The 14,790-nt window shown below is 36.0% G+C and overlaps 2 protein-coding genes across 2 annotated transcripts in view; one reads left to right on the top strand and one right to left on the bottom strand.

Annotated features, from left to right (window-relative positions):
- Positions 1-265: 265 nt before the first annotated feature.
- On the bottom strand, positions 266-1,926 carry LOC126965200 (ATP synthase-coupling factor 6, mitochondrial). Its single transcript, XM_050808641.1, has 3 exons — positions 1,785-1,926; positions 1,506-1,651; positions 266-503 (listed from the first exon to the last, which is right to left on the bottom strand). Exons 2-3 carry the CDS (start codon positions 1,649-1,651, stop codon positions 326-328), a joined length of 324 nt encoding a protein of 107 aa, XP_050664598.1. The 5' UTR covers positions 1,785-1,926; the 3' UTR covers positions 266-325.
- Positions 1,927-4,061: 2,135 nt separating this feature from the next.
- LOC126965201 (integrator complex subunit 1) overlaps positions 4,062-14,790 on the top strand; it is a 109,538-nt gene continuing 98,809 nt past the window's right edge. Inside the window, exons 1-10 of the mRNA XM_050808642.1 lie at positions 4,062-4,381; positions 5,258-5,430; positions 5,783-6,052; positions 6,533-6,668; positions 7,125-7,218; positions 7,556-7,691; positions 9,308-9,513; positions 10,870-11,032; positions 13,386-13,532; positions 14,114-14,311. Of these exons, the coding sequence (XP_050664599.1) occupies positions 4,231-4,381; positions 5,258-5,430; positions 5,783-6,052; positions 6,533-6,668; positions 7,125-7,218; positions 7,556-7,691; positions 9,308-9,513; positions 10,870-11,032; positions 13,386-13,532; positions 14,114-14,311 (1,674 nt within the window). The 5' untranslated portion in view covers positions 4,062-4,230. The remainder of the gene's footprint in view (positions 4,382-5,257; positions 5,431-5,782; positions 6,053-6,532; positions 6,669-7,124; positions 7,219-7,555; positions 7,692-9,307; positions 9,514-10,869; positions 11,033-13,385; positions 13,533-14,113; positions 14,312-14,790) is intronic.

Consider the following 14,790-nt stretch of genomic DNA (forward strand, 5'->3'; position numbering starts at 1 on the left):
AAGTGATAACCCTTGCTACTGGGATCAACTATACAAAATTTTATAAACAAAATTTATGAATGATGCGCGACTGTAATCTGCGACCTCTCGCGTTCCGCGCGAGCGCTCTTTCCACTGAGCCAACCGTTCGAGCGACGTATTGTTGAGAAATCTTAATTGATCAGTGTTGAACAAGATATAGACTTATCATTGATATATCACTCCGATGATGTTTATCAATTAATACTATATATTATTTTTAATTAGAAAAATAAACAATAGAACAACCACTTTACAATTTATTTATGATTTAACAGATTACACATTACTATAATACACTATTTATTCACTTTTTGGCTGGTGCTTGTTCATTGATAGGGTCTAGCTTGGGTTCTTCAAATTTGAATGTTGGAAATGCTGTCATGTCCACACCCTGTCCTCCTCCAAACTGACGCTCCAACTTCTCAAGCTCTGACTTCAGTTCCTTTTCAACAGTGGGGCTGGCACCAACAAGTTTACCCCCACTGTTAACATTGTTATTTATTTATATGACCATAAGTAATAAAATTCCTACAACTATTCACAATAATTTATGTATTATGCCTGTAGCATGAATCAGTTTAGACATTAATATTAATGAAGCTTAATAATTATGTAATTTACTTCAAAATGTATAAATTTCTTAACATTATAATATTTCTTTGATTTAAGCATTTTCTAGTTTAAGCATCATTTTTAAAGTGATTATTTTTTAAATTGTTTTTGTCAAAAATATAAGAACATAGTTTGCATATAGTGACTATTTTTAATTTAATTTAATTACAATGCCAAACTACCAGCTCCATCACCAAATCCGATTGATGAAACTATTTCCATTAAATTTTGATATATCACTTATATATCTTGTTACCACATAAGAAAAACCTTAACATTAAAACTTTCAGTAGCCAATTTGTGGTCTTCTTCATCAGTTCCACTTTCCCAATAAATTATACATTTGCCTGTTTTGCTGTTTAAAAAGAGGACAAATGCAAAAAATATATTTACTATTTTAGGATTCCCTCAATTATTTTTTATAGATTCCATCATTACAAATAAATACAATTTCTTTAACAAAAAAGGAGTGAACAAACTAATCAATATAATATTTTAGTAAATTATTTATGTCAGCTATCGACTGTTAACCATTAAGCTGATTGGATCTTGGATAATCGCAGACACATGGCAAGCCCAGTATTTAATCTAAACGTCTTTATCATTTTTTTTTTATTCTTTTTTTTGGAACAAATTGTGACTGTATTGTCCCAATAAACTAGCAGTCCAACTGTACCAAAACTACAGCAATCATCTCAAAGTTAGGAAATATGTTATACAGAAGAGAAGCAGTTCTCACTTGAGAAAGCTCTTCCTCAAGAAATGGATCTGATAACACATCAGATTATATTCTTAATAGACTGATGGAGATGTAAAAAATCTAGCATTTTCTCAAGATCATAAAAGACCCTAAGGAGATTTATTATACTTACGCGCTCTGTTGCTTGTATTCCCTAATTTTGTCTAGGAATAATTGTTGAATTGGGTCTGAAGCCTTAGAAGCTGCTGCTACATTTCTAGTAGCAATGACAGATACACGGGCAGCACGCAAACCACATAAAACCTTTGGGTTAATCATCTGAAAATGGGAAAACATAACCTTCATTATATTATATAACAATATTGTATGTCTAAAATATTATAAATCCAGGAGCTGAATCCAAAATCTCTAGTACCCTATTTTATTCATGACATAAAACATTTCACATTACCTTTATGTTTCAGCTATGTACTTAATTAATTTTTTTATTTATTCAAATCAATCTTCAACACCTAAGTTTAGGAATCAGAATTTGACCCAATCAAACCTGTCAACTGCCATATTTTCAGTAGTTTCGAACGTCAATGTCAAAACGGTTTTATATTTCATATATCTTGAGCATTGGTAACAAGACGATCAGCTCAAACCGAAATATAGAATACGGAGAACATTTAGGCACTTATAAGATCGACTCTACATCTATGAGTCTCCTATTATAATAATTATACTGAAGTAAAAGATCGGCAATGCGAAAGAGTCAGCCTGCAATGACCTGATGTTTGTTTTTAGCTAGTAGTAGTAGTAGTAGTAGCAGAGTAGAAGCGGTTGGAAATGGTTACGTGTGCTGTACCTGGAACTCATCCAAGAAATCAATTCCTCAGAATTACACATTGCACACGTAAGTACGATTTCAAATATTTAGCTGTTGAATGCAATATTGTAGAATATCGTATTGGATCGATTCGGGGTAAAAGCAGCCGGCAGATAAGTCAACAAAGTGGCTGTACGTGGTTAGAAGTTTCTAGTAAAACGCGCGGTAGTGGAATGCCAGGCATCAACGTGATGCGGGTGAAATATCGCATTATGATGTAATGTCCGTTGGTAAAATTTGACATTAACCTGAACAACTTCTATGAACAGTCCCCATGATATATGCTGTAGAAGATGCAGAGAGACTCCAAATTCCACGTAAAGCCAAATAATCAAGCCGATCGGCGATAACTTGATCGTCAATTATTCAGTAATTTCGAATCTCTACGTGATTAATTTAACATCCTTGCTTTCTGACCTTGTACATAATAGAATTAATGTGCCTAGGTGTTTTTAATTTTTGGTCTTATCCTATTAAATTGCCGGTCCGCATCAGTAGTATATTAATTCCGGGCGTGCGTTGGGTTATTGATTGTTTGTCTATTTATATCCAATATTCGGTAAGTTACTTTTGTTATATCACAATTTTATTGTATAAGACATCATATTATAAAATAATAATACTATGGATATATACTATTTGTTGATATAAATTAGACTTGAAATAGGGTACATTCAAATCGAATAACGATTGAATTTGAAGCCGACGACTTTGAAGCGTCGCTACAAAGTTTCTCCTTTCCTTTGTTTCTTTGTCTGTTATTTTCTGTTCATTTAGTTTGGAATATGTTAAAATTTGTTTACTTTACCTGGAAAATTATCGTAAAATATAAGTCAGTAATTATTTTTTCCAAATTATATTGTATATCAAATTTTCGAATTTGTTTCGTGAAATTCCTACTTTACCCAATATTTTGCGTATTTGGTTTGATAAATTAACCAAAGTAATATTATTCAATGAAAAGAATATTAAATTTCCTATCGTTCAGTAGATAAATATAAAGTCTAGATACTGAAAATCTATTCCCAAAAAGGTTTTCAATGTACGGTCACTAACGCGTGCAATCTCTGTTCATTGTCAATTTCGCGGGTGTCGGAATCTGCAGGAATATCTCAAATTATTACTATGAAGCATGTAAATTTCAATTTGGTGAAAAGAAAGAACTAATAAAGTTGATTATAAAACCATAACCACTTATATACAAAACCAATTGTTTTCCATCCTCGTTTATTCCAATTTATGTATATATGTATACTGTTTTTCAACTTTTGTCGAAAGAAAGGTCTGTTTGTTGAAAGTGAGTTTGTTGCGTCCGTTCTTCTCAGGTCTGAGGCATTCATTTTGGAATGGGTGGTAGTTTTTGACTTTCAATAAGTGATGTCACTTCCTATTTTGAATAAAAATATTTGAATTTCAAAAATCCACCATCGCACGATACGCGACAAATTAAGAGCGGCGGTACTCCACAGTGCGGTTTACAAGGAACTTTCTTACATGTACTTCTAAGATGTGGAATGAGCTTCCTGGTGCGGTGTTTCCCGGACGATACGAGACCTACGAGGTACCTTCAGAAAAAGTGCGTACGTCTTTCTTAAAGGCCGGCAGCGCCCCTGTGATTCCTCTGTTGTCGCAAGAGAATGTGGACGGCGGTGATTACATAACACAGGTGACTCGTACGCTCGTTTGTCTCCTTTTCAATAAAAAAAAAAGTTTAACAAGATAGGAATGAATGACCATAGCCGAATATTATTGTTAAATAGTAGGCTACGCTATTGCCAAAAGAAGAGAAAAAAAAAAATAGTAGGCTATCTATGGAAGGACCCATAGTTGACAGTGCACACTTGACAAATGTGAAATGTCAAATGACACTGGATTTCGGTATTCAAAACCGTGTGTTTAGTTGTTTACTGTTTACATACGTTCCGTGAATCGTGATTCGTATACAAGAAGTAATTTGTATAATAAAGAAAAGTTGAAGTATGAATTACTCTAATTGTTTCAACAAATGATAATTTAGGTTATTATAATGGAACGTGGTAAAATGTCTTCAAGCGGCCGAGGAGGCAAGAGTAAAGCACCGCAGCATCCTCAAGATATATTCGCTCTGGGCAGCAAGTCCACTGTTGTTGTCTCCAGAGACTCGGAGAAACGAAATATTCACAAACCTTCGACGAGTGGTAAGTCAGGTCTTTACGTTGCAAAATAATACAAGTCGAATAATTTATCACTACAAATTTATAGGAATAACTTATTATAAATATCATAATACTTTTGATTGGAGATGCTCCTTGCAAAGCTTTGATTGGAGCAATGAATAGTATAGAACTGAAAAAAAAAATTAATAAAACAATAGATAAAAATATCTTAAAGAAAATAAAAACAATTCACTACTTAAATTTTAAAAGAATAGGTACTATATGCCAATGATTGTGACCAAATATATTTAACTCAGTATTTCGATACTGTAATTCAATTATAGATGTACTGGTGTGATACCATTTGTGGTGGTTTTCAGTAGCCCTTACAGTTGAGTCCTGGAGTAGCAGCTGATAGTCATTTATTAAATTATTGATATTATATTTATAGATGATACTTTACTGAATAAAATCATTAAATAACTCCCAACAGTAATAAAAAATAAATTATATTGTTTTTATTTTAAGATCATAAAAGACTAAAAACAAGGTATAGTCTAAATTTCAGACATAACTACTCAAATAATATTTTATAAGCCTGTTATATATGTTTTAGTTTTTGATCTGAAATTTTTGATGCTACTATAGGTAGTGTGTCTTAATGTAGATGGAGTTTGGTGAAACTGAAAATATTTTTAATTTCTTGTTCGTTATTTTAAGTATACTCATCAGTCAACAATTTGACAAAAGAAACTGTAATCATTTTATGCCAGTATAAATATGTATAAATTTAATGCCAGTGCATTAAGCATAATTTCATTTAATTCATACTAATAATGAAGGTATTTTATAATCTCTAGATGATAAATAAAATGAAACACAAATAAGAACCTGTAATGATATGATTTTAAATCCAAGGTGTTGCAGAAAGAAAACGAGATGGTACAACTTTTGGTAGCCAGCCTCCAACAAAGAGATCTAGGATAGGTTCGCCAGCAGAGTCTGTGAGTGGGACATCTTTAGAAATAGATCCAGTAGATCTAGTTCCAAATGTATTGCAAGCTCTTGATACTCACAATTCAGACAAACTTGTAAGTAAAAATCTATTTAGTATTAAGTAAAGTATTTATCTATTTAGTATTAAGTAAAGTATTTATTAATTATCTTTTACTTGAATAGTTACCACATATATAGTGGCAAATCTATTTGCCACCGAAGAGAGACCACCCACAGCTTTTCCTATGTAGATTTTTAGGTATTATTCTAACAAATGAAATATATTTTTATTTGTCATAGAAAATACAATGTTATAGGCAGTTTGGCAAAATACATCAATAACCCAAAATTAAAATATAAATGAGTAAAGAATTAATATATATTATATATATTTAATATATATTTACTATTAATCTATATAAATAATAATGTTTAACAAACTTTCAGCTCGGTCTACTAACTGGTTCCATTCGCCTATTAAAGTCTCAGCGTTCAAAACCAGACCCAATACTGTGTATGAGCATGTTGTATTTAACTAAAATTAGGCCAAATATGTTTGCTCATGAGACTGTGACACAAACATTATGTACTTTGCTGAAGAGAGAACAAGGTGTGGCCTTCAAGAGTAAAGGCAATCCCTTGGTGTTTGTACTGGCTTGTAATATGCTGTATGCTGCTCATAAAGATAGTAATAATTGGCCCGACACATTCATAAAGGTAACTTGGTTTTATTACTTTAGATTGTTATATAAGTGTATCATTTTCAGTAATAATTTATACAGGTGCTTAAGAATTCTCTTACTAAATCTGTAAATAACCAAATAGTAAGAGTGAGGTGTGCTGGTCTAGCTCTAGTCGTAATAAGGTTGCAATTTCATGTTTCATAGTATATTTTATGATAATTTTTAACATAAAATATATAATACAACAACTTGTATTGCCAACTATCTCACACTTACAGCATAATTCTATAAAGACATTAGATCCTCTCTAAGGGTCCTTTCAGGGAGATATGTATGAAACTTCATTCAAAAAGGATTGTTAGATATACATGACTACTTCATATCTTTGAGATATATTTGCTCACAAAGGGAAATGTAATAATTTGGCTTATTGAAGTTAAAACTATAGGAGTGGGCTGCTGCATAAGATTATTTATGGTTTTTGTGATTTTTTTTTTTTAAATTTGTATTTCAGGTTTATATAGAGGATGCCTTAAATGAGAGATGGTGGGTTGACTGCACTTGGTGCAAGTGCTTAGTTGAGAATATTGTCACAGCATTCGGCACTAAACAACCTCCCTCACATCTCATACCCACAGATAGTGCTCTAGGTGAGAATTTAAACTGTAGTAACTGAAATATTAGTAGATGCTGATGATTTCCTTTAAAAATAATTAAAAATTAAGTATAAAGTTGAAACATAGCATAAAGGTTTGTTATGGTTTTAAAGTGATAACCCTCACTTCTAGGATTAATACACAAATAAAATTTGAAAAACAAAATTTTATGAACAATGCAGGACTCACACCCACGACCTTTGGTGTTCCATGCCAGTGCTCTAACCACTGAGCTAACCGTTCGAGTGACATATTGTCACAAAATCTATGCTTTGTTCAAGTCTCAGGTTGTGGCTTCATCTACAGGATCTACTTTACAGTTGATAACCTGCTAGTTCATAAAACTCCTATCATTCATAAAATTTATTTTTCAAATTTTATTTGTATAGCATAAAGATGTCTATGATAACTGAGGTTACCACCAGTGACAAAATTAATTATTTATTCTAGGAACCATGTCCCCATCAGGTTCTGGGTCACCTCTTATGGGAACAACTGAGGATGAGGTTGATACTACAGATTTGGAGTACAGTGTATTTCCGAGGTATTCGAATGAGTTTTTTTTTTATATTTCATTCCAAATTCAAATAGAACGTAGTGACCCCAGGTTCAAATTGTGGTAGGTGCTATCTGACTTTCTTATTCGCTCGCAATATGTGTTATCATAATCCTTAGTAGCCAAAACGTTAAAATGGCGATTTCTAAATTAAATTTGTTGGCGGCTTTTAGCGTGGGAGTATGCCCTTAGCTTTATACCGAATTTTTACAGCCAGTTGATGATTCCACAATGTGTCTGTGCGAGACAGATTTCTACTATTTATATTGTATTGTGGAAGTCGTCAATACTTCGGTTGATTCAACTTAATTTTATTTGTTGACAGGTACTCAAGTAGCTACGAGACAGTAGAAGCCCTGGTGCTGGAGGCTATAAAGGAGCAAATACAACGTCGCGCTGCGCCTGACGCGCTCGGGAAAGGGTTCCTCAAGTTGCTGTCGGCTACTTGCGGATTTCCTGAGGTTTCTAAATTTTGACTTTTTCAGACTTAGTTCTTAGACCAGTGGGAGGCTCCTTTGCACAGAAAGCCGGCTAGATTATGGGCCTATTTCTGCCGTGAAGCAGTAATGTGTAAACATTACTGTGTTTCGGTCAGAAGGGCACCGTAGCTAGTGAATTTACTGGGCAAATGAGACTTAAAATCTTATGTCTCAAGGTGACTAGCGCAATTGTAGTGCCGCTCAGAATTTTTGAGTTTTTCAAGAATCCTGAGCGGCACTGCATTGTAGGGTTGGTACACGTATCAATTACCATCAGCTGAACGTCTTGCTCGTCTCATCCCTTATTTAAATAAAAAAAAAATACTTAAAACTTGAGAAGGAAATAAACTCGTTAGATAATCCGGCGAGAGCAATCGGTGTCTAACCAGCCTGCTGAGCGGCACTGCAGTCTTAGACGAAGGCGTAAAAAAAATTATATAGTTTTATCTACTCATTTGTGAAGTTAAATAGTAGATGGACTATGATATCAAGAAGTTTCTCTTGTTGACTTGACGGATTAACCAAATTAAGCAATTGCCTAGGGCATCACGTCTGAGGGGGTACTGGCAGAAGCACAAAACAAATCCGTCTTTAGGGCATCACGTCTCACTCTCACGTCACCAAAACTCAACACCAAAAAAGCTTCTAGGATCAATTTGAAAATTTGCGCGTTTTAAGTTGACATAGAGTCCTAACCCCACTCCCGCTTGTCCACTAGCTGCCCGTTATATAATATAATATAAATAAGTATAATATATAATAATATAAATGCATATAAATATAATATAATATATTAAAAAATGAAAACAGGACAAAGATAATACAAGAAAGCGTTTGAAGTTGACATACAGTCCTAAGCCCACTCTCGCTTGTCCACTAGCTGCCCGCTTGTATAATATAAATGAATATAAATATAATATAATATATTAAAAATGAAAACAGGACAAAGATAATACAAGAAAGGCTCGATAATTTATCGATATTGTACATAGAGTCCGATATATTGAAAACCTTAGACGTTAATACTATCTTGCGTGAATGCAATGCTCGGAAAAGACGCAAGGCGCATTTCATTGAATTAATAAATTATGCTTTGGTTTTAATTGTTGTCGCCTACTCCACTTTTAAAGTACGTTACATCTTATTATCTTATTTTACAAAAATCTAATAATTTTAGGCGGAAACGGTTAAAAGACCGATTCTAGTTGACATACGGATAGGGGGGCCTACAGGCAAGGATGCCCTAACATCAAGTAGTTTTACGGCCGTTCCAAATATACTTTCGACAGATAGATATAAATTACTACCTTCTACTGTCAGTAATTAGCTGTCCCAATATACCCGATAAATCATTCTTATCGCCTTATATCGGGACGCGTGAATTGCAATTTCCATACAAACTTCTATCGCTGGGGAGCTATACGTCGTCCTATCGACAGACAGCGTGGACGGATAAGGTGATTTACCGTCGATAAGTTTATTGGGAAAGAAAAGTCAACGATGGTTACGATTTTATCTCAAGTAAGAGATAGACTGAATATTGGAAACGGCCGTTAATCCTTCACTGCCGGTACACATACATATTTTTTGTTGTTCAGATTCGCATGATAGCGGCTAATCGACTGGAGGGCTGGCTGCACTCCGGGAAGGTGTGGCGCGCGGCGCAGGAGTTGCTGGCCCACGTGTGTGTGAACGCGGCCGCCGCCGGCGCTAGCGCGGCGCGCGACCACGAGGTGCTGGCGCAGCTGGCTCGCATGAGGCTCAAGACCAAGCCGCTGCAGACCGCCTACCAGGCCTGTCTGAGGTACGGTCATTAGGAACTGCTGTTTAACACACACAATTTGTTATGTTTTTAAAGGGATAACCCTCAATTCTAGGATTAATACACAAATAAAATTTGAAAACAAAACATTATGACGATGCAGGACTCGAACCCTGAATCTGTTTAGAACGATTGTTGAGATTAACAACAGCGACATCTCGAGTCCTAATATGCAAATATTGGGGTTGAACAGTTTATCAACTGTAGATGAACTTGATCCTGTAGATGAAGCCACAACCTGAGAATTGAACAAAGAATACAAAATTTTATGACGAAACATCACTCGAACGGTTAGCTCAGTTGGCAGAGCGCTGGCACGGAACGCTAGAGATTGTGGGTTCGAGTCCCGCATCATTCATAAAAAAAATTCAAATTTTTATTTCAACACACTCACACATACTCACGCCTTGTTCCCATCAGAGTAGGCAGAGACAATAGAATGCCACTTGCTTGCAAACCTCACGCGCTTCCTCTACATTAATTGCTTCTTTCATACATGCTCTCCGGTTGCAGGCGCTTCGAATCTTTCCTCTTCTCAAAACTGACGACGAATGTTCTACGAGGTCTCCTGCGACCGACTTGCCCACACACACTTGCCTTATATATTTGATGCGTCATTATTTCTTCACTCATTCGCTCCACGTCTCCAAACTATCTCAGCATTCCTTTCACTTATCTTGTCACAACATCTTCTCTCAGACCACAGCTCGCTCGTATCACAGGGGCGTGCATACTACTTCGTATATTGGCAATTAGGCAGTGTCTACCTCGTTAAGAACCTACATAAAATATATGTAGCTCTAGTGTTAAAGTTTCTAAAGTTCGTTTAATTTGGTTTCGTTATTTTATAACCAAACTTTTATTGAGCGACCACTCAAAAAATTTTACCGTACGCTAGATACTAAATACCCACCGTAGGCAGTCCAAGATTGCATATTCGATATACAACTTCAATATTTAGACCTCAAAATTTAGTACTGTTGGACTAAAGCGCAACTACGATTAGTTAGATCTACAGTGCCTACCTTGCTAGAAAACCAATGCACGTCCCTGACTGTAACCATATCACATACCCTGGCCAATCACAAAACTTTCCTTGAGCTGCGTGCATGGTTTTAGGGAGCTCCGGAAATGTCAGCACTTCCCAAGAACTACATACTCTGACCTTTCGTCCGACACTGAATAGGGCAGCTAATACACTTAAGTATCAAAAAGGGGTTCTACACAGGTAAAGCAGCGCAGTTCTTTAGACCTGCTTATGAGAAATCAACGAATAGCGCTTTCTCTACCTCTGTAGGCCGTACTACCACCGACTTACACGCTATCGTAACGTTGCAGGGAGATGGTGTCGGAGAGTCCCGGCCTGCTACGTAGCGTGGTGACACACATCATCTACAACGAGCTGTCAACAGTGCGGTCGCCAAACAACATGGCCGTCCTCGCCGCGCTCATACACGCGCAGCCTCACCTCGTGCCGGCAGCCATGGCCGACACCTACCAGGTATCTATATTGACGACCCTACCTACAGAGCTAGCGATCCCGGGTTCGAATCCCGGTAGGTGCAAACATTTATATGATGAATATGGATGTTTGTTTCCGAGTCATGGATGTTTATTTGTATCTTTGTATGTTTAATCGTTATCGTATTAAATATATCGTTGTCTTGCACCCATAGTACAGGCTATGGCTAGTTTGGCACAAGATAATTTGTGTAAAAGTGTGTCAATATTATTATATTATATGTTCACGGTACCAGTCTAGAGAAAATTCAAAATAAATTATTGAAACAACTTGATTACCGCTCGAGAAATGTATTCAAAGACTCTTATGTTTCTGCTAAACGTAATATCTCATCACTAAACAGCCGGCGTAGACATTCAGACACTATATTTTCTTATATAAAACATTAAATAACATAACTTTCTAATAAATAAAATAAGTTTTAGATTTTATTTATTTATTTAAGCTGTAGTATATGTTTTACTTTTATACACATATGCACACACTCATCTCTCCAAATAGTATATAAGCAGTTGCATACTCTAATAAAGGGGCTTATTATCGCAGTCAGACTTATAAACATTTGAATATGGCGACCCTGCCAGGATTCGAACCTGGAATCTTCTGATTGAATAACCGAACCTCCAACATCGCAAAGGAAAACCAACATCTAATACAATTTCTATAGTTTAACAGACAGTCAATTACATGTTTTCATTATTTTTAACCGACTTCAAAAAAGGAGGAGGTTCTTAATTCGTCGGTATGTTTTTTTGCACAAATTCATGCTAATAACAAAAAACAATACCTAATGAAAAAAGTTGAGCGTTATGCACTGCCTTGCCTTGGAAATGCTTGTGGCAAATATGTCAACATCCAATAATCTACTTTCATCATTCACTTTTCTAAACGCCCGCACCATGTATGAGTTTTGCCTATAATTGCTACTAGCTGTAAGAACACCAAGTGAATATATCTAAGAGATTTTTGTGGTACACTAAAATTAACTTTATGTAGCAGAACGAATAATTTTTAACATAAATAGAAAGTCAGTTATATCTCGCCGTTTCCTTACTGGTAAGAAGCGAAACTATTTACACATTGTTAGATACCTTAAGTCTAAAACAAAAATATCACGGACTAGTAAAAAAATAAGGACTCCGTGTCACCTTACATAACAGTGTAGCACCAAAATAAGCCGATTAACGTGTAAATACATAGCCCCACGCACACACTTATACTACTACAGGCCGATAGGTGGCCACTATGAGAATTGTCATCGCTTGTGACAGAACAGTTTGCGTCTCAATAAAATATTTTAAAAAGCCGTCGTGCGTTGTGAAAAAGTGTAAAAACGATACTACATAAGTATTTGTGCCTATATATGATTATTTAAGGGAGTAAAAATTGTGTAACTAGTATCCCTCGTAACCGCACATATACTAGCATAACGGTGTTTCGCTTGCTAATATCACGGCGCTGAGTCTTTCTTTTTTTTACTCGTCCGTGCAAAGATATCTTAAAAATCACCGCTGAAGACTTTCTATATCCACTGTTCAAAACTAGAATTCAAAACAAATCATCTCGTTCGCGAATTTTTTTGCATATGTGCATATGTAGCATATCAATTATGCAAAGAATACTTATATTACTTCTAAAATTTCTTCAACTATTAACTTTAACAACAATACTCTTTTATAAGTTGGTATATTTCATCTTTCAATCGATAAATGTAAGATAAGTAGAATAAAAGAATAGTACTCATTTTAGATAATTTTTAAAATTGTAATAACCATAAGTTGCCCCTATATTTCAAAATTTTCTTTTGATTAAATTGTATGGGACTCATTGTAGATAATATTTTTACTTATAATATTATGTATACCATTTGTTAAAGAGTGTGTGTCCCCTGAAAATAAAAGAAGGTGCAGTTTTAGTAAACTGTGTATACAATTGCGTTAATACACTTTATTAAATGAAACACAACACTTTTTCACAGCAAACTTCTCATATTTAGTAGAAAATTTATTTATTTTTTATGGAAAAGGAGGACAAGCGAGCGGACGGGTCACCTAGGTAAGTGATCACCGCCGCCCACATTCTCTTGCCACACCAGAGGAATCACTGGAGCGTTGCCGGCCTTTAAGGAAGGTGTACGCGCTTTTTTTGAAGGTATCTATGTCGTATCTTCCCGGAAACATCGCACAAGGAAGCTCATTCCACAGCTTTGTAGTACGTGGAAGAAAGCTCCTTGAAAACCGCACTGTGGAGGACCCCCACACATCCAGATGGTGGGGATGATGTCGTAACTTGTGGCGTGTGTACGAATGTTGATAGCGGATGTTCTGGACAGGAGCTGCTGCTGCGCACGGAGGACTTCCTTCGACCGTTGCGTGCGCTCACCCGCGAGTGTATCCGCGCGGCGCGCTCCGACACGCAGGCGCTGCTGCCGCTGGCGCGCTCGCTGGCGCACCCGCCGCCGCACGAGCCGCCCGCCGAGGTCATTGTTATATATGCAACTGCTGTCTAATAAGGGGCATATTAATACCTAATTATCAACAGTTGCATACGACACTTTATCTACATCCATGCTTTAAATCGTCTATTAGAGTTTCTAAAACAGTTAACTCACTGCTAACACTAAAAAAGCCAGTCCTAGTATCCATTACATCATCCAGACATGTGTTGTAATGTTGTGCTGAATTTTATTACAACACTCGTTTGGATGATGTAATGGTTATTAGGACATTGGGTGTTTTAATGTTCGCATATTGCCAACTGTTTGAGAATCTTTAATAGAGGATTTAAAGCATGGGTGTATATTATAATAGTATATTACAACACACTTGCTCGTAAACTGAGCCTTATTACATCGTTCTTGGATCCATAAACCAAACTACAATACACACGTGAATAATAATATGTATTACACACTAGTGCATAACAGGATTAACCCTACAAAGTTAGTACCTAACTGCAAATTATATGAGAGTAAACAGATATTTTCAATTTAACGGGGTAATACAGTTTTTTGTAACAACAAAAAGGTTTTACATTTTCGGAACATCTGATTTCGTTTAGATTCGCGAGCGAGCATTCTCGTCAATAGCGGACCTGTTCTGCTGCTGCTGCCTGGTGACGGCGGCGCACCGTGCCCACTGCGCCGACTACCGCGCCCACCTGTGTGCTCTGCAGCAGCAGGCGCTGGCCTGGATGTTGGACACGGCCGTGCCGGTCTACCGCCCGCAGCGACACGAGTACCAGCTCGCGCTCAACAAGGTGACGTGCTAATCTACATACTTATCGAGCAATGATGCTAAACCATTACCACCCAATTAGTCGCAAGTAAGGCCTCCCCTCTTGCGGATGAAATAATGAAAACCTCGTTACACAAAGACACAGTCGCGAACCTACACACATTCTTACAAATGAATTACTAAATTAAATAGAAGATTACAGACCTAATAGTTTCCTTAATTACCAAGTTTAATAGCGAACAGTCTATTATAATTAAACAAACATATAAAATACATTATATATTTGTATATTATAATTTTCACCACTATAATCGTGGTGAAAATTATTATTGTAAAATTTACTGGCACGACGAACAAAACTATTTCCTACAACTAGAACAAGAATTTACCTACATGAAATAATTCGTTTGAATGACATGTGCGTTTTTGAGGGCGAGGTATTTTGTTCCTTTCTTACTTTCAGTACTGATGCTAAAAGAAAAATTACATTAACATTATTGT

The sequence above is a fragment of the Leptidea sinapis genome, chromosome 6, assembly GCF_905404315.1.
Source record: "Leptidea sinapis chromosome 6, ilLepSina1.1, whole genome shotgun sequence".
NCBI lineage: Eukaryota > Metazoa > Arthropoda > Insecta > Lepidoptera > Pieridae > Leptidea > Leptidea sinapis.

Bases quoted from the DNA above. Each gene is read 5' to 3' on its own strand.
- LOC126965200 (XM_050808641.1), bottom strand. From the start codon at position 1,651: ATGATTAACCCAAAGGTTTTATGTGGTTTGCGTGCTGCCCGTGTATCT. The intron at 504-1,505 runs GTAAGTATAATA...CAATGTTAACAG, and splicing joins GAATACAAGCAACAGAGCGC to TGGGGGTAAACTTGTTGGTG.